General features: G+C 44.0%; 1 protein-coding gene across 2 annotated transcripts in view; it reads right to left on the reverse strand.

Annotated features, from left to right (window-relative positions):
• Positions 1–11463, reverse strand: part of RSPO2 (R-spondin 2) — a gene marked incomplete at both ends in the record, with an annotated part of 109867 nt that extends 98404 nt beyond the window's left edge. For both annotated transcript variants that reach the window (XM_080610478.1, XM_080610477.1), the window contains one exon: positions 11370–11463. In XM_080610478.1, the coding sequence (XP_080466604.1) occupies positions 11370–11463 (94 nt within the window). The remainder of the gene's footprint in view (positions 1–11369) is intronic.
• Positions 11464–16926: the final 5463 nt, after the last annotated feature.

Raw genomic sequence — 16926 nt, forward strand, 5'->3', positions numbered from 1 at the left:
GATTTATTCTGTACTACCATTGCCATTGACACACATACGTATTAAGCAAAAGTTTTACATGTGGAAAGACTAGTTATGCAAGCAACTCCTCTGACCTCTTGAAGGTACCCTCTCAGCAGGAGGGCAGACTTCCCTGCACCGAACCATTACAGGCAGATAACATCAACACAAAACAGGTGATCAGCCCATGTGCAATGAATATTTACAGAACATCATAAAAATCACCAAGGACTCATACAGACCAGCTATATTTTTGATGGCCCAAGCAAGGAGTATATGTTGAAGAAATGCCCTGTTATCAGCTGTAGCTACAGCAGTAGACCACAACAGCAAAGGAACAAACCTGTCCTACTCCAAAATGTGCCTTCCCTCTGATGTTCCTCAGAAAAACAGCTTTCCTCACAAGTGACCATTCAACAAAGCAGGGGAGAGAAGACTGACCATTTTGGAGAGGAGGGGACACTTAATTTAGAAGTAAAACCACCTCCTGAGAATGCTCCTAATGAAAGTATTAAAGCATATAATTCAATGAGGGCAAAGTGTTCCTTCGGTTTAGGTCCCTTGCAAGAGTGAAGCATTGCATATTTGTAAGTATTTTGCAATATTTAGCAATAGCTCAGAGCAAGCTAAAAACAAGTAGCTGCTGTGGTGTTGTGCTGTGAACACAACCTAACACACCTTGAGTGCACTGCAGTGATCCTGTCAAGACACAATCACTCTTGCAGAGTCAAAAATGAATCCATGTCATAGAATCATAGCATCAGCTAGGTTGGAAAAGACCCTTAAATCATCAAGTCCAGCCATTACCCCAGGACTGCCAAGTCCACCACTAAACCGTGTCACTGAGAGCCTCATTCACACTGTAATCCTTGAAAATCAACCAGCTTACTCAAATGCCTCTTCTCTCCAGAGCTGTAACCCATGGGATTCTTTAAGGCAGATCCCCAAACAAAGTCTCCTCTTCTGAAGACTGAGGTGCTTTTTACATTCCTACTTCCTCTCAGGAAGTTGCACCAGGTTGTCCTCTCTTTTCTGGACTTCACTTTGACAGTGATTGCTGAAGATGTAAGTTAATTTTATTCAGAAATAAAATATATAAGACTTACTCTCTCATCCTTTGATGGGCTACAATATCCATCATGTTATTGGCACACACTGTATAAAAGTGAGACCTGAACCAGCTATAAATGAAAGGCCAACGAACATTTCTGATAGTGGAGGGTAATCTGGGACAGATTCTGCTCTGGCAACCTTAATTCAAAGGTTATTGTCTAAGCAGGGCCGACATTAGTGGGCCTCACCTCAGTCTGGATTCTTAAGTACCACCTCAATATAGATAAAGTGAAAGATGACGGAGCTTTAATTCCCATTCTAAAGAGCTGTAGCTACCTGCTTGGAGTGGAATCTCTTGGGAAGTTGGTAGGTTTAAAATCAAAACATATCATACCCACTTCAAATTTTTTAATTGAGTAATCCAAGAAAGAAGCAAAAGCAAATCACTAACACCCATCTTTGCCAAGCACAGTTGCTGTTTCAGTGGTTCCCAAGTTGCCCAGCAAGTTTCAGTGTGGATGCACTGGGTGTTGTCAGCGCTGCTATACATGTGCAGATTAATTTGTGCATGCACAACAGCCATCTGTCTGATACAGCTTGATGTGGCTAGTTTGGGGGCTTTTTGGTACTTCAAAGGTGGCAACCATACGGCTGAAGAGACCATACATTAGTGCAGAGTATTTATTTGTGTGTAACATATTTCAGCCAGCATTTCAACCTGAAAAAGAAAGTAATCTCTCTTCAGGAAGTTTATAGTTTGTTGCACCACTGTAACACCCTAACAGAAATACTGCTGTCCCTTTGCAGTGTAAGGCAGTACAAGTTTCTCCCAATATATAAGAAGGCACAAACATTGTCTTCATTGCTGCACATGGTCTACTTGGGAGTTAGTGTTCATGCAACTGCCCACTGATTAAAAAAGCACGAATTTAGGCTGTACCTAAAAGCCAACATCACAAACACTATTTATCTTTTAGGCCCCTTCCTCCGCCTCACTACATTTATGTTTGGGTCTGGTTTTCATCAAGATGGAGAAAATCTTGACAATTCTCAAAAAAAAGGCAAAAGTTTCTGTGAGGTAAATTTGAGACTCATACTCCCTAAACCATATCTTCTGGATTATTTTCAGATTTACATTTTTTAAATCCTAGAGAGCAAAAACTATTTTTTTAAAAACAGAAAATCAAACTAGAAGAATTTTCATAATGTTCTGGATCTGTGTTAACCATACATGAGATTTGCTATTACCCTATTCAAATAACATTCATAATTCAATTACAAGTGTTTATTTTGAAACGTAATTACAGAGCTGCATGCCTCTTCTAAATATTACCTGTAATTACTTACACTTCCCTTGTTACAGTCATGCAAACATCCCATAAAAACAAAACAAAAGAAAGGAATGAAAGCAGATAGATAGCATAAATTCCATTCCCTCATACAAGGACGAAGTCTTACAGATACATTAAGTACTTGGCTCTACTGAAATTTGCATTTCAAAAGGAAATACATAACTGCTTAATTACTGGATGCCAAGATTTGCAAACTGCCTGCTATCAAAAGATATTTCTCCTATTATAATGAAACAAAGAGCATGAACATTTTTTGCACTGCTCACCAGATCTTAATAGGTGGAATCTTAAAAACCTCCCCTTGATCACACAATCAAGGTACCTCAAATGCTAGTTGCTTTTCTGCTTTCCCTAAAAAAAAACAAAGAAAATAATCTCTTTCTGCCCCCACACTACAATTTTAATCCTTTTTATTAAGTCTTTTTGCTCTTCACAGTTTGTGCATTCAATTCCATAAACAAGAAGAAAGGTCAGAAAATTTAGTCACCAATCTTTTGCATGCTACTACCTAAAAATGAATTTTAAGTGACAAGTTTGCATTTAAGCAATAAGCAGTTGCATCAAAATAGAATAAAATTAAAGCAAAGCTATATAAATTCATTGGAGCGTTGCATTCAAGAGTATTTATGTACAAACACAAGGATGAGACAGGGTGACCTGCACACATCCAGAAAATACTAGCAGCTGCTCCATGATCCACAGTTCGATAGATAAGGGTCAGAGATGTGCATAGCTTCAAAATCAAGGTGCTAAGACAGAACAATGCCAAAGTAAAGACATATAGTTATGGTCTCAAACCCTTGCAGTCTCAGATGACAATATACAGAGGAAAGTATTCTGATATGCCACCATTTTAGGTGAGTTACAGTTGTCATCTCCAGCCCATGCTCAGAACATCGATTTTCACATCAATTAAGTATTTTGAAATAGAATTATGCACAAACACCAACTCCATGGAATTTCTCCTCCTGCCATCCCAATGTAGAAACTGCACTGCAAGGGTGACATTAGAGTGTCTGACAGACTCATTCTTTCACTCTTGCTTCTCCTGTGTTTGAAACACAATTTTCTACTTTTGGGGGCATACACTAGAGGGATGATCCCTTTTGACTTCATTTCTCCTCAGAGTTTTGAAAAGGCATTAATGAAGATGGACAGGACAGTGCATCTCCTGCTAAACCCTGTGAGAGCTGGAAGAGCCAGATGAAGAGAGAATGAAGTGATGCAGGCAGGTTTCAAGTCAGGTTTACAAGCTACACTACCTACCACAGATACACAAATTTCAACAAGTGTAATGGTAAACCCTGGTCAGCAAGAAGCCTTTATGCATGGAGCTAGCTGGACAAATCCATCAAGTAGGAGAAACAGCTGTATGACCCAAACTCTTTATCTGCCTGACAGAGCTCAGAGACAAGGTCCCCTTGATGTTTCACTTCCCAAGATGTTTTAGTCAGAATCCAGGCATCAAAAAGTCGTACTAGAAGCGTATTGTGTGCTCTACACCTAAAATTACTTGGGAATAGGCTTTAAACTCAATACTACCGTCCCAAAAAGTGACAAGACTTACTCTGCATACACCAAGTGGCTTTGCAGCACGTGACTGATGCTTTCCAAAGCACTGCATCTGCTAAACGAGTACTACAATGAGTACAAAAACCATGGCAGCACCTAATTTTGGTGTCTAAAGCAGCCCATGATGAAAGGATCAAGCTGTTACGTTTGTGCATTATCAACAGCCAACACATATGAAGTCATGCTTTTCACCAAGAAAAGGATTAGCAAACACTTGGCGCCTAGGCAAATACAGAAAGTTCTCCTACTGTGACTAAACAAAACTTTAAGGTAAAAACAAAAAGAGAAGGCATGTCTGAGGAATCTAATGTAGTCCTTACAAAATACCTGAAATAAATGAATCTCTAATACAAGAGAAAGTATCACTTTCAGGGACCTTATCTGTTAAACAGCTGCACTTCACAATTTCAATATAGGTGATAAGACTGGATGTGGTGATTCCCTTCTCATTTGGGGCTCATTTCAGCTTATTACAGGGGCTAACAGTAAAGTGTAGTTCAGATGTACACATCTTCTATTATAGATAGAGGTAGTCAAGTCATCTTACACTTACTGAGTTTGGGGTATGCTTTATCTTATCAAAAGCAAGCACCTACTGTAGGATGAGTTAAAATGTACCAACAGCTCCATGGACTGTACCATCTAGCACTATATCAATTATTAAAGAAAACGTAGACATTCATATTGCAAATAATTACACGAATCCCACCCCTGGAGTTTATAATCAAGGATTCATTTTTGGAAAGGGATTTTATGGTCACCTGTATGCTTCGGAGTTTGATGTAAAGCACTGGGAAAAAAGTTTGCAGCCTGTTATGGTCTGAAGGTTTAACTAGACAGTCCCCTCTAATGTACAGTTAGCTAAGGGTTTTGGGTATTCAAAAATAGCTAAGCGATCAGAAATGAAATGCAGACCTCCATGGGATAGTCAGACTCTTGGCAGAAATAGCAAGAGAAATTAAAAAAATAACAAAATACAGCTTACAGAAAGACTGTTGTTTATTTCTTTATGCCTTGAGTTTTGATAATCAACACCTCTTCCACTTTCTAGCTTTTAAATAACATCACATTTTTCATTAAAAGCAGCTTATCTAAACAGTACCATGCAAACACACTTTGTCATAGTAATTATGCTGTAATGCTGGCCTGTGTATTGTAAATGACACACTGAAGTGAGAAACTGCATTCTTGCTGTTAGCATCTTAGCTTCACTATATTAGTGTACAAACTCATTTTTATTTGTCATGCATTTTGAGCTGCTCTAGTAACAGATTTCAGCCAAATTCTTCATCACAATGTAAATCATGCTGCAGTTTTTAAAATAAAAAGCATATAAGCACGTGGCACGAGGGCTGGAAGTAGATGATCTTAAGGTCCTTTCCAACCCAAACCATTCTATGATTCCATAAGCATAGACTTCAAGGTCTGACCAGATACAGGCACTCAGTCCAGCATCTTGACCCAAAGTGACATGGAATAGAGGCTAAGGGGATGGATACAGGTGAGGAAAAGCATACACACATAAACACTGTGCCAGCACACACTCCTAACTTTTAGTTTCCACTATAACAGGCCTCCTTGAGACACCTGTCAGGTGTATACAAGTTGCTCCAGGGTACCCTGCCTGACCTCCACTTGCTAAAGATCACGTACATGCCAGGCCGAGAAGGTTGTCTTTTAAATATCACAAGCAGCACTAGAAACTTACTTCAGGAAACTGAACCAAGCCCCTAAACTTAGGTGTCTGTTCTCATGGTGAATCCTGCTCTTGGTGTTCTGATCATCTCTTCTACAAACCATCACGATCCACTTGAGCATCAACTACCCTCAGTAACTCCTCACCATTACCTGCTTTGGTAGTCAAGTCACTGACAGAGAAGTTTTGACTTCTGCTGCATTTTAATATAAGAAACTTTCTCAGACTTAACAGATCATAGGGTGTAAGTAGCCAAAAAGTTTAAAAGCTTTTACTTTTCAATGGTTTCAGTGTTAGCATATTCTTGCTGCCATAGTAATGATGTGTATATCACAGTATCACAGTATCACAGTATGTTAGAGATTGGAAGGGACCTCAAAAGATCATCTAGTCCAATCCCCCTGCCGGAGCAGGAACACCTAGATAAGGTTACACAGGAATGTGTCCAGGCGGGTTTTGAATGTCTCCAGAGAAGGAGACTCCACAACCTCCCTGGGCAGCCTGTTCCAGTGTTCCGTCACCCTCACTGAGAAGAAGTTTCTTCTCAAGTTTAAGTGGAACCTCTTGTGTTCCACTTTATACCCATTACCCCTTGTCTTATCATTGTTTGCCACTGAGAAGAGCCTGGCTCCATCCTCATGACACTCCCCCTTTATATATTTATATACACTAATAAGGTCCCCCCGCAGTCTCTTCTCCAAACTATAGAGAATGTTTACTAACTATCCTGAGTAGAAAGGGGCTGAGGTACAGAAGCTGCTCCCCAAAGCTTTAGTACTGATCACAAGTACCTGGGAAATTGCTCCAGGAAGTGTAAACATGTCTCAGTTCTTTTACAAACTATATTACAAGTATTTAATGTAACACCTGAGGAAAACAGGTATCTCAAAGTACAGCTTCCTCATAAGATTTTAAAGCTCAAGCCACAGACAAAAAGTTAACTGTCCTCCAAGTGTAAAACATGTTTCAAGTTCAAAGAGAAAAAGAATAGGTAAAATATTTAGACACTGTTGGACAACTCAAAGATACTCTTTGTAGTATGATGTTAGGTTTGGGGTTTTTCGAGATTGTAAATCACACTTTTGGAGGTAGTACAGTCTCTATAAAAGCAGATGTGGTGTTTACTTCAATTGAGTACTTCCAACAGATGCCTTTTTCCTAGTGCTCAAATCATCAGTATTTCCAAAAGCCTGACTGCACAATCCAACTGAGACAGTTTCCAAGATTCTCACCATCTCAGGTAAGTATCTAGTCAGGAAAGGTAAATCAGCCCCCAACATCTGAACAGGTTTTTTTTCTAGCTGAAAATCCATGTGACAGCCTGCATATAATTATTATATTAATAACTCGTTTGTGGTCAAGATTCCCATCTTACATAAAGGTGATACAGGTTTCATTTACATAATTTTGATTCCAGCTACCATGTTCCTCCATACATGCATACACTGCTACGAGTGCCATCCACAGAGTGATAGTGAGCTCTGAGAAACACCTGGGTAAATCATAGAATCATAGAATAGTTAGGGTTCGAAATGACCTTAAGATCATCTAGTTCCAACCCCCCTGCCATGGCCAGGGACACCTCACACTAAACCATGTCACCCAAGGCCTCATCCAACCTGGCCTTGAACACCGACAAGGATGGAGCATTCACAACCTCCCTGGGCAACCCATTCCAGTGCCTCACCACCCTCTCAGTAAAGAATTTCTTCCTTAGATCCAATCTAAACTTCCCCTGTTGAAGTTTGAACCCATCACCCCTTGTCCTGTCACTACAGTCCCTGATGAATAGTCCATCCCCAGCATCCTTATAGGCCCCCTTCAGATACTGGAAGGCTGCTATGAGGTCTCCACGCAGCCTTCTCTTCTCCAGGCTGAACAGCCCCAACTTTCTCAGCCTATCTTCATACAGGAGGTGCTCCAGTCCCCTCATCATCCTCGTGGCCCTCCTCTGGACTTGTTCCAACAGTTCCATGTCCTTTTTATGTTGAGGACACCAGAACTGCACACAATACTCCAAGTGAGGTCTCATGAGAGCAGAGTAGAGGGGCAGGATCACCTCCTTCGACCTGCTGGTCATGCTCCTCTTGATGCAGCCCAGGATACAGTTGGCTTTCTGGGCTGCGAGCGCACACTGAAGCCGGCTCATGTTCATTTTCTCATCAACCAACACCCCCAAGTCCTTCTCTGCAGGGCTGCTCTGAATCTCTTCTCTGCCCAACCTGTAGCTGTGCCTGGGATTGCTCCCACCCAGGTGTAGGACCTTGCACTTGGCAGGGTTAAACTTCATAAGGTTGGCATCAGCCCACCTCACAAGCGTGTCGAGGTCCCTCTGGATGGCATCCCTTCCCTCCGGCGTATCAACTGAACCACACAGCTTGGTGTCATCGGCAAACTTGCTGAGGGTGCACTCAATCCCACTGTCCATGTCACTGACGAAGATGTTCCCCAGGCATTCCTGCTATTTCCACCTGTGGATATTTTGCCATGGCCACTGTCACATACTATTCACCCATTGCCAGAGATAGTACCCCTTTCTTTAAGTACATCTAATACTGACTGAGAGCACAGAATCATAGAATAGCATCCAGGAGACAAGTACACACCTTAGCCCTTATGACACTCCTTGGACATGAGCTAAATAGAAAGACAAGTATTCAATACCCATAGTTTTTCTTTGAGTTCTTGGATATAGGTAACTTCCAATTTCCCAGTGTTAATGTGTCCAATTCACATCACTCACTATTCCAGAGTTGGTCTCACCAACCCCAAAGAGGTACTGGAGGTACTACAGTCGAATCTTCCCACCAATGCAGGCACTGCTGTAACATTGACTTTATTATCCCCTGGGAATTCTGTTAACATCTAGATTTTGACAGCTATTTACAGTGAACCTTATGTACTTTTCCATCTTATACTGACTGCTAAAGAGAAACCTGAAGGAAATTTTAATTGAAATGAACAAGTGAGCAGGTATCCAAGAGAAATAAAACATAAAGTTGTACAATTAGACAAGAAAGAGAAAGGAAGTGCTTTGATATCAGGTGTGAGATTACACCACTGACCTTTAAGCTATGTAACCCTTAGATCCATTTTAGAAGAGGTTCTACACGAAAAGCAAATAATCATAATTACCTGCTCAGGACAGAGACTTGCAGAGGGAGAATTTGGTGGCATGTTTCAAGGGAATCAAGGTTCTGATCCAGCTAGGCACAGCAATATTCTAACAAGTTGCAAAAGTAACTAAAAGCAGCAGTGGAGTTGGAATCTGTTGATTATAGTGCATTTCCCAAATAATGTTTAATGAAATAACATTGACTAACAAAACACAAATCAATGCCAGGTAGAAACCACACTCTTTTTTTCATTACACTAATTTTCATTACGCTTCTGCTGCAAAGTTGCATGCCTTGGTTTGGGAAAGGGTTGAAGATGACTGGGAACATCGCCTCACATTTACTAAATTCTTGTTCACTAGAATACCCTACATCAGATACAAATCCACTCAAACTTCAATTCAGGCATATATACTTGAAGTTTACTGTACATTTAGCTGCTTAAAGAAGTCAGCTACACATGGTACTTGCCCACAATTCCACTGAATGCAATTGATTTCTACCTCACAGGAGACTTGATCTATGCCAAAAATTTTATTTCATTAAGAAAATGATATTATGGAGCATCTGAGATCATGTAACAGACAAAAACAGAATGCCGGAGAAATTTTAACTGCCAGTACCCCACAGTGAATGCCTGATTATTTACAGATGGCATATGGAAAAATTGTGAAATTATTGGAATTTTGGGTCCTGTACGAAAGCATTACTTCAGACTGCATGTGTCATAGCAAATGTCTATTATAATTTGAATACATTCTTACGGTTTGCTTTCAGTTCTCAGAACTGGCTATTCTTACTTCTTTAGACTTATTAGCTGAAAAAGACTGCATTCTTCAAAGCACAAAACAGAACCCTTAGGTGATAGCATAAAACAGCATCAGTAAGTCAACTGTCAATACTGATGGTATTTATCCAATAACTAAACTAAAACCTAATTTAAATCAATCTCCTTTGGAAAAGCCAACTGTTCAACAAGCACAACAATCAGTCTAAGATCAATCAGCGAACATGAGATCAATTAAAACCAGCTTAAGTTTTTGTAGGAGGACAATTCACACAACTCAAGTTGGATGTCTATTCATTTCAGTACTCCCACAATGCAACCCTTAAGCTCTGTTGTAAAGCAGAAATACCACTATCACCCTCCGCAGTCTAGCCAGCACTCTAAGTAGTTCCACATTTAATTAAAGACACAGTATACCCTTTGTTAGCACAGATAGTCTGGTCACTTTAAAGGACTGCTAGAGTTCTAGTCACACACACAAAAATTAAATTCCGGAAACCATCTGTTGAAAAAACACCAAAATTAAACTGCTTCACAATTTTATTTGTACATACTCCTAAGGTGGCATCTGCATAAAAGTGCAAACTAGTGCCCTTTCACACTTCTAGTGCTATATGTACCCGCTTAACATAGGAGATATTAGCTCCTTCCCCTTCCAAATAACTTCACCAAAAGTCCAATTCTTTCAGAAATACGAAGTTCTCAGCAGCTGAGATACCTGATAAGCTCAGCTAACTTTAGAAATGGGAAGAGAAGACATGGCCAAGAAAATAATAGGAAAGAGGTTAGCGAAATACTTGGATGATAAAAACATTTATACTGAAGGTTTAACCCCAAAAAAAAGGAGGGGAAAAAAAAAAAAAAAAAGAGAGAAAAAAGGAAAGAAGCAGAAAAGCCCACCAGACGGCCCTGACAGCTGGGAGAGCTGCAGTAACCTTTTCGTCCACATGGGTGCTGTACTGGTACATCTCACCACTCCGACTCCTGAACTCCGGTAATCCCGACACCAGCATTTTAGGAAAAACAGATTAAACTCTAGCGCACCGTTTCTCTTTTTCACTCAAAGGGATCTGCTCGCTTTAGCCAAAGTTGGCGGCACAGGCACCCCTTGGCGCTGGGAGAGGCGCGGTTCACTCCGCCTCAGCGGCAATCCCGAGCTGAGCCGCCGACAACCGCGGGAGCGGCGAGGACAGGACTGGGACCGGGCGGGCAGGGGAGAACCCGCCTTCCTGCCTCGGAAACACGGTCACCCCAAGGATGCTGCACGGGATGCTCTTCAAAGCCAGCCGCATGGGCACACGAGCCTGAGCGGCGTGGAAGAACCTCGGGCCGCCGTGAGCTACGACGGCGGGATCGCCCGCTTCCACGGCTCACGGCGGCCGAGGGGCCGGCAACTCCATTCCCGCGGCGGGCAGCTCCCGGAGAGACGCCGGCTCGGCCGGCCCCGAGGGGAGAAGGACGACACGTCCGAAGAGGGCGGAGTGGCGAGTGACAGTACTCACCGCTCGACGGCCCCGGCAGCGCCTCGCGGAGCAGCCTTCCCATCGGGAAAGGGGCCACGCCGCTCTGCCAGCTCCGGCCTCTCAGCGAGAGGGCAGGCAGCAGCCCCGCGGAAGGGTCTCCACGACCGTACAGCCCCGCGCCCGGGCTCGCCGTGTCTGCGCGGAGAGGACACAGCTCACCTGCTCGTGCTGCCTCAGCGCGGAAGGAGGTGTCGGGCACACGCAGTCCTGGTGCCCCGCTGGCACCACTGCTTCGAGCGGGCGTCCCGGGCGTGCGGCGGCGCTACTCACCTCTTTTGCTGCGTCTCCAGCGGCCGGCTTGGCAGTGGCCGTAATCCATACAGTTCAGGATGATCAGGGCAAAGGAGAAGAGGCGAAACTGCATCCTGGGCCGCGGGGTGGGCAGTCTGCTCCAGCGGCAGCGACGGGCGGGGGGGCCGGCTGCGTGAGCGTCTACGAGCGGCCGCCAGCCGCGAGGACCAGCAGGAGCTCACACGGCTCTCGCCGCACTTCTCGGGCGCTGCAAACTCGCAGCCGCTTCCAGCATCTCCCGTGCGCCACAGGGAGGGAGAAGGGGAAAGAGCCTGGCTCCGGCTCTCCCTGAGAAACAAAACGAGAAGCAGCACGGCCGCGGGGCGCGCACAGACCGCGGAGCGCACCTATCCCCCGCTCGGCGGTCAGCGGTGCCGCTCGGCCCGGGCTGTCAGCTGCCGCACAGCGCTATTTATCGCGGCGCAGGGCGCACCCCGCCCACACTCGCTCAGGTCGCGGGCACGGCGGGGCGCAGCCGCTTCCCCCCACCCGACCTTCCGCGGCGCGGCCCCGCCGCCGGGCCCGGACACCGGCTCCGCGCCACGGGGCAGCCCCCCCCGGGCTCGGCGGGGCGGGCGGCGGCCGCATGCACGCGGTGTCCGCGCCAGCCCTCCCCGGGCTCTCGCTCCCCCAGGGCCGCCGTGCCGCGGTCCATTGGCAGTGCTGCCGCCGCCGGGGGACCACCCCCCCCGCCCGGCCCTAGCACCGCCCGCCGCCGCCGCCGCTCCCGCGACCCCGCCTCCGCCGGGCCCTAGCGCTCTCCCGCCCCGCGCCCCCCGCCCCGGCAGCTGCTGAGGCTTTTGCCTCGCTCGGCGGGCTTCTCCCGCTCCCGCAAAGCCTCCTCGCCGGTTCCCTGCCCTGCTCGTAGCCTCGGGAAACCTTGTCCTCAGCACTGCTCTCCCGCTTTTTTATTCCTTTTTTTTTTTTCTTCCCGCAGTGTTTGGTTATTAACTCTGTTTCCTTCTTTCATCCCCGGCTTTAAGAACTTTATCCATTTATTTTCCCCTTCTTTTCTTCTGGCTTCTTAAAATCTGAGCTCGTACTTTCCAAATGAAGTGCCACTTTCATTGTCCCAGGAACATGGCTCTTGAATTCCTAAAGTACAACTTTTTTTTTCAGCTGTTTCTAGCCACATTTCTACTTGGCAAAGGTACTGTAGAGCTGGTAAAGCAGGAACCCCAATAGTGCACATAAGAGAGGATGAAACAAGTGACCACCCAAGAGGCTCCAGATGAACTTAGCTCTGATGAAGGAGGGCCTGTTAATTCTCATAGCATCTATTACACTGACCCCACAGAGCTATCTGATTTCTCTGCTCCTCACTCAGAGCCTGTACCCCAGCACTGCAGGTATCAACAAACCATGGCTCCTTGTTTGCGGTGCTGGACATAATGAGCCCCGGAAGACCTGGGACACCACAGAGGAGGTGTGGAAGCTCGGGAGGCAGCCTGGATCTGACTCAGCTGGCAGGTCTCATAAACCCAGCTGGATCCGAACTGGCCCTGAGCTGGGTGTTTCTGCTCCTTTCCACCCACCAACAATTCTGGTTGTGGGCATGTGGTGCCAAAGTACCTGAGCTGCCTCAGGACGGAGCCAGCTAGGTTCTCACCAAAGCAGATGTATGCTTTCCAGAACAGAGCTGGCCCTAGAAGGAGAGTAACTGTGTTCACATGGCACTGTGCCCAAGCTAATAAATCATGTTAGACCCCAGCTGACTTTTAGTCCGTGGCCCAGACAATCTGACCACAGATAAATGAAGTCTGACTGTATGGTGCTTACCATCCCATCCTGAGACCCCTGAAATTTTTATTATATTTATTACTATAATATCCCTCTGAAGCACAGAAGCATCAGTACCCTGAGTTTCCAGACAGAAGACTGAGTTATAAAGAAGCTAAATAACTCCCCAGAAATCAAAAAGATGTATGAGACAGCATCAAAACTTAGTCCTGAGTTTCCAAAGTTCTCATACACCACTATAAATAACCCCTGGGCTGCCCTGTTTTACACTTACTTACTGTACAATAGTAGTGATGTATAGGTTTAATCGCTAGTATGAAATGTAAACATTTTGTAAAGTCACATTACAGCATCTTCTGATGTCAAGTCTTTATTAATTATAACTGTCATTATGGGGTTACAGTGTACAAGATCCCACTGAGCCATACAGAGCACCTGTACCTCTCAGTGTTGTCATAACCTAAGAATTTCAGAGATGTGACCTGTCAAATAAGACCTAAGAACTAGGTCAGCCAAGGTCAGTCTAGCTCAGTGTCAGTGGTCTCTGAGTGGATTTGGAGTGGATGCTATGGGATAGAAAGCAAAAATGAAGGCGTGTCTAAATGTGGTTTGTGGTCTTTACTTCCCCCATCTACTTACATAGTGAAACTTTACAATATATCTTATTGTAGCAGAAGCCATAATTTATTTTAGTGGAGGATGTTTACTGGCAACCAGACTTCTTCAAGATGGGTACTCCCCATATCCATTCTAACTTCACGTGATAGGTTGTGTGCCACAGGCACCTGCGACTGACACTTTTTACACTGGCAGTATCTTTAGAGCACATGGTTACAATGTTCTGATGCAGAAATAAGAAGCATACAGCCACCCTAGAGATCCCCCCAGGCTGCAGTGCAAGGGAGAGAGACATCAGATTACAGGAAGAAGGGGAAGTCAGAGGAGTTAACCACACCTTTGTGAGTACTCCAGAAAGTTATCTCCTTTACTGTTTTCAGGTCTACAACAGTTACCTGGACATGTGTCTTAGAGTCCTTTGTGTACAAACAGTGATATCAAGACCTCCCCATGAACACAACTCCGTTTCTGGATGTGTCTGAAATGCATAGAAATATAAATGGACTTTCAGAAAGGTACCCTGCTGACACTGATGTTGTCGTAAGTCCATCAACATTGTAGTGCTGGGTTTCAGGGGAAACAGGTCTCAGACATTTCCCCATTTCTTGAGGAAGCCTGTCACACTTCTCCCACCTGGGCTCCAAGACCTGGAAAAGTAAATACGAGGAATGTATCTCCAAGTGAAAGTCTTAGATTCTAAGAGCAGGAGTAAGCCTCAGCGCTCAGATTTTCTTATGTGCAATGGGGAAAGCAGTAGCCCATGTAGAAGCCAGCTCTGTGGAGGAAGCCTGCAGTCAATACCTCAGGAGCTGCTGGGATTTCAGCATCCAGGCTAGACCACCCATAGCAGCCCATATTATACCTGGCACGACTAGCCATGGGCTAGCATCTTATCATGCCATGTAAGTACAGGACATAGCTACTTCCTTGGGACTGCTTCATGTGATTTACATCAAGGGACAGCAGGCATGGAACATCTGCAGACAGTGAGACACTGTTGGTCTATAACAGGCAGGCATCTGAGCTGCAGTGGCATTTTCAACACTTAGGTAGGAAACACAGCTATGACAACTTTAAAGCAATATCATTATTTATTTATTTTAAAAGTATTTATCAAGAGATCTCTCTAGGCATGGTGGACTGCTAAGGAGACAGTATGAAAGCACTTGTATGAAAGATCCAGAGTTTGAGTGGTGGACACCTGCATCCTGGATCAAATGGCGATTGGAGGTGAACTCTCAGTACTGCATGAAGTATGATAGGCAAGAAGTGCTTTCAAAGAGAAGACAAGCAGTTTATGCTTCCTATTATGAGGAAGAATCAGTGGAAGTATGCAAGAAAAAGGTATTGCAATCAAAGTTAATGGCTAAGAACACAAAGCTAGACAGACAGAAAGCTAAACTGGATTTAAATTCACAGAATATAATGTTGCAAAAAGCAAGATATTTGGCAGTAAGAATCTGGATCACAGTTTTGGCAATACAGTGGATGGAAATTTCATGGTTTAAAATAGGTTGCATGGAAAGAATCTTCTTTCTAGATATAGATTAGCTGTAGTTTGGTTCTTAAATCTGCAGGTAGGTCTCAGATGATTAGTTGCCATTACAGAAATAATATCTGAACTTGTGTTTTCAGAGAAGACTACCCAGAGGTAGAGGGTAGAAGGAGGAGATAAAAGAGAACATTGAAGTACCAGTCAGCCCCTGTCAGGCAGCTGGAAAGTGGTTGAGGATCACCAGGCATCCCTTTTGGGTGAGCTTCTGAAGGAATGATAAGAGGAAACAAACGCTGAAGAGAACAAGAACTAATGTAGAAAAAGAATTCGAGCACATAGGCAGCTATTTAGGATGGTCAATAAATCAAGAAGAATTAAAGTAATTTTGAGATATAATTAAGAAACAGTCCATCAAAATCTTGGGAAGAATGGTGCCAGTGGCTCAGAAGCCAAATCAGAGTCTGCAGAGCCCAGAATATGTTTACGGTCAAAAGGGAAAGAGTGAGCGGGTGTGAGCAGACAAGGAAAAAGCACTGGGATGGGTTCCATAGGATGTGGTAGGCCCCTGTGCTTGTAGCCCCCCTGAAATCAACAGAGAGGAATTCACTGGAGGCATGGCACAGCACGTGTACCGTCATGCAGCACTGGGGCACTAATGAACACTGCGTGCATTCTAGGGGGGACTTTGACAAAGTGAGGAACTGGGAAAACTGCTTGAGCAGTAGTGTGTTCATTGAACATGGTCATAGAAAGCATTAGTCAAGGCCCAAGAGGATGATGTGGCAATGATTGAAATACCAGATGATGAGAGTCTGGGCAACAGCTTTAGCTGTGGGGATAGCTCAGAAGAGGTGTATTTTACATAGTTTATTCTAAGGTCTCAGCAACCAAATTAATGTACTTGAGCAGTGCTGAGATGATTCATTACACTGTTCAAAAATTGTATTTTATAGAACTAGCGTTCTCTTCATTGAAAATTCAGTTTTATGTGTTGTGCTCCACAGAGATTTCACTGACTGTAAAAGACCTTACCTTCTACACTTTGGCTGTATTAAAGCCAAAGCACTGCCGCTTTTGCAATATAAAGTAATTGAACCTTTCCATTCTTTATTGGGCTTCATATGATGTGATCTGTAAGTATCCTAACTTCATCACATAGCAGAGAAAGATCTGAAAATAAACAATATCAAAGTTTATTTTAAAAGAGATTTCTCCTTATTCTGTAGCTGGCAACTCATCTCCTTTACACTGAAGTCATGATCTTTCCAAAGGCCAGTTTCAGCAATAATATGTAAGTCTTTACACTGCAGTAGAAGAGATGTATCTTTATTTTCAGTGGAAGAAATGAGTGATCCTGACAAGTTTTACATCTAAACTTAAAAAAGAAATAAATTTATATACAATCCAGCTTCCAACTCTTTATTTCCAAGATAATCTTTACCTCCTTTAAATTGTTTAAATACATGTTATTCATTAATTCTTTGAAAACTGATCTAAAATAATAAATAACAATAATGGAACATTGTGCCCAGTTTGGGGTCTCCCAAAACTGGAGCAAGACCAATGAAGAGCCACCATGTTTGGTGGTTGGAGTACTAACCATGTGAGGGAAGGCTGAGGGACCTGGGCTTTTTTCACCCTGAGGAAGGGGAGTGTTGTAGTTTAACCTCAGACAGTAACCAA

This window comes from Psittacula echo, assembly GCF_963264785.1.
Source record: "Psittacula echo genome assembly, chromosome: 2".
In the NCBI taxonomy this organism is placed as follows: Eukaryota; Metazoa; Chordata; class Aves; order Psittaciformes; family Psittacidae; genus Psittacula; species Psittacula echo.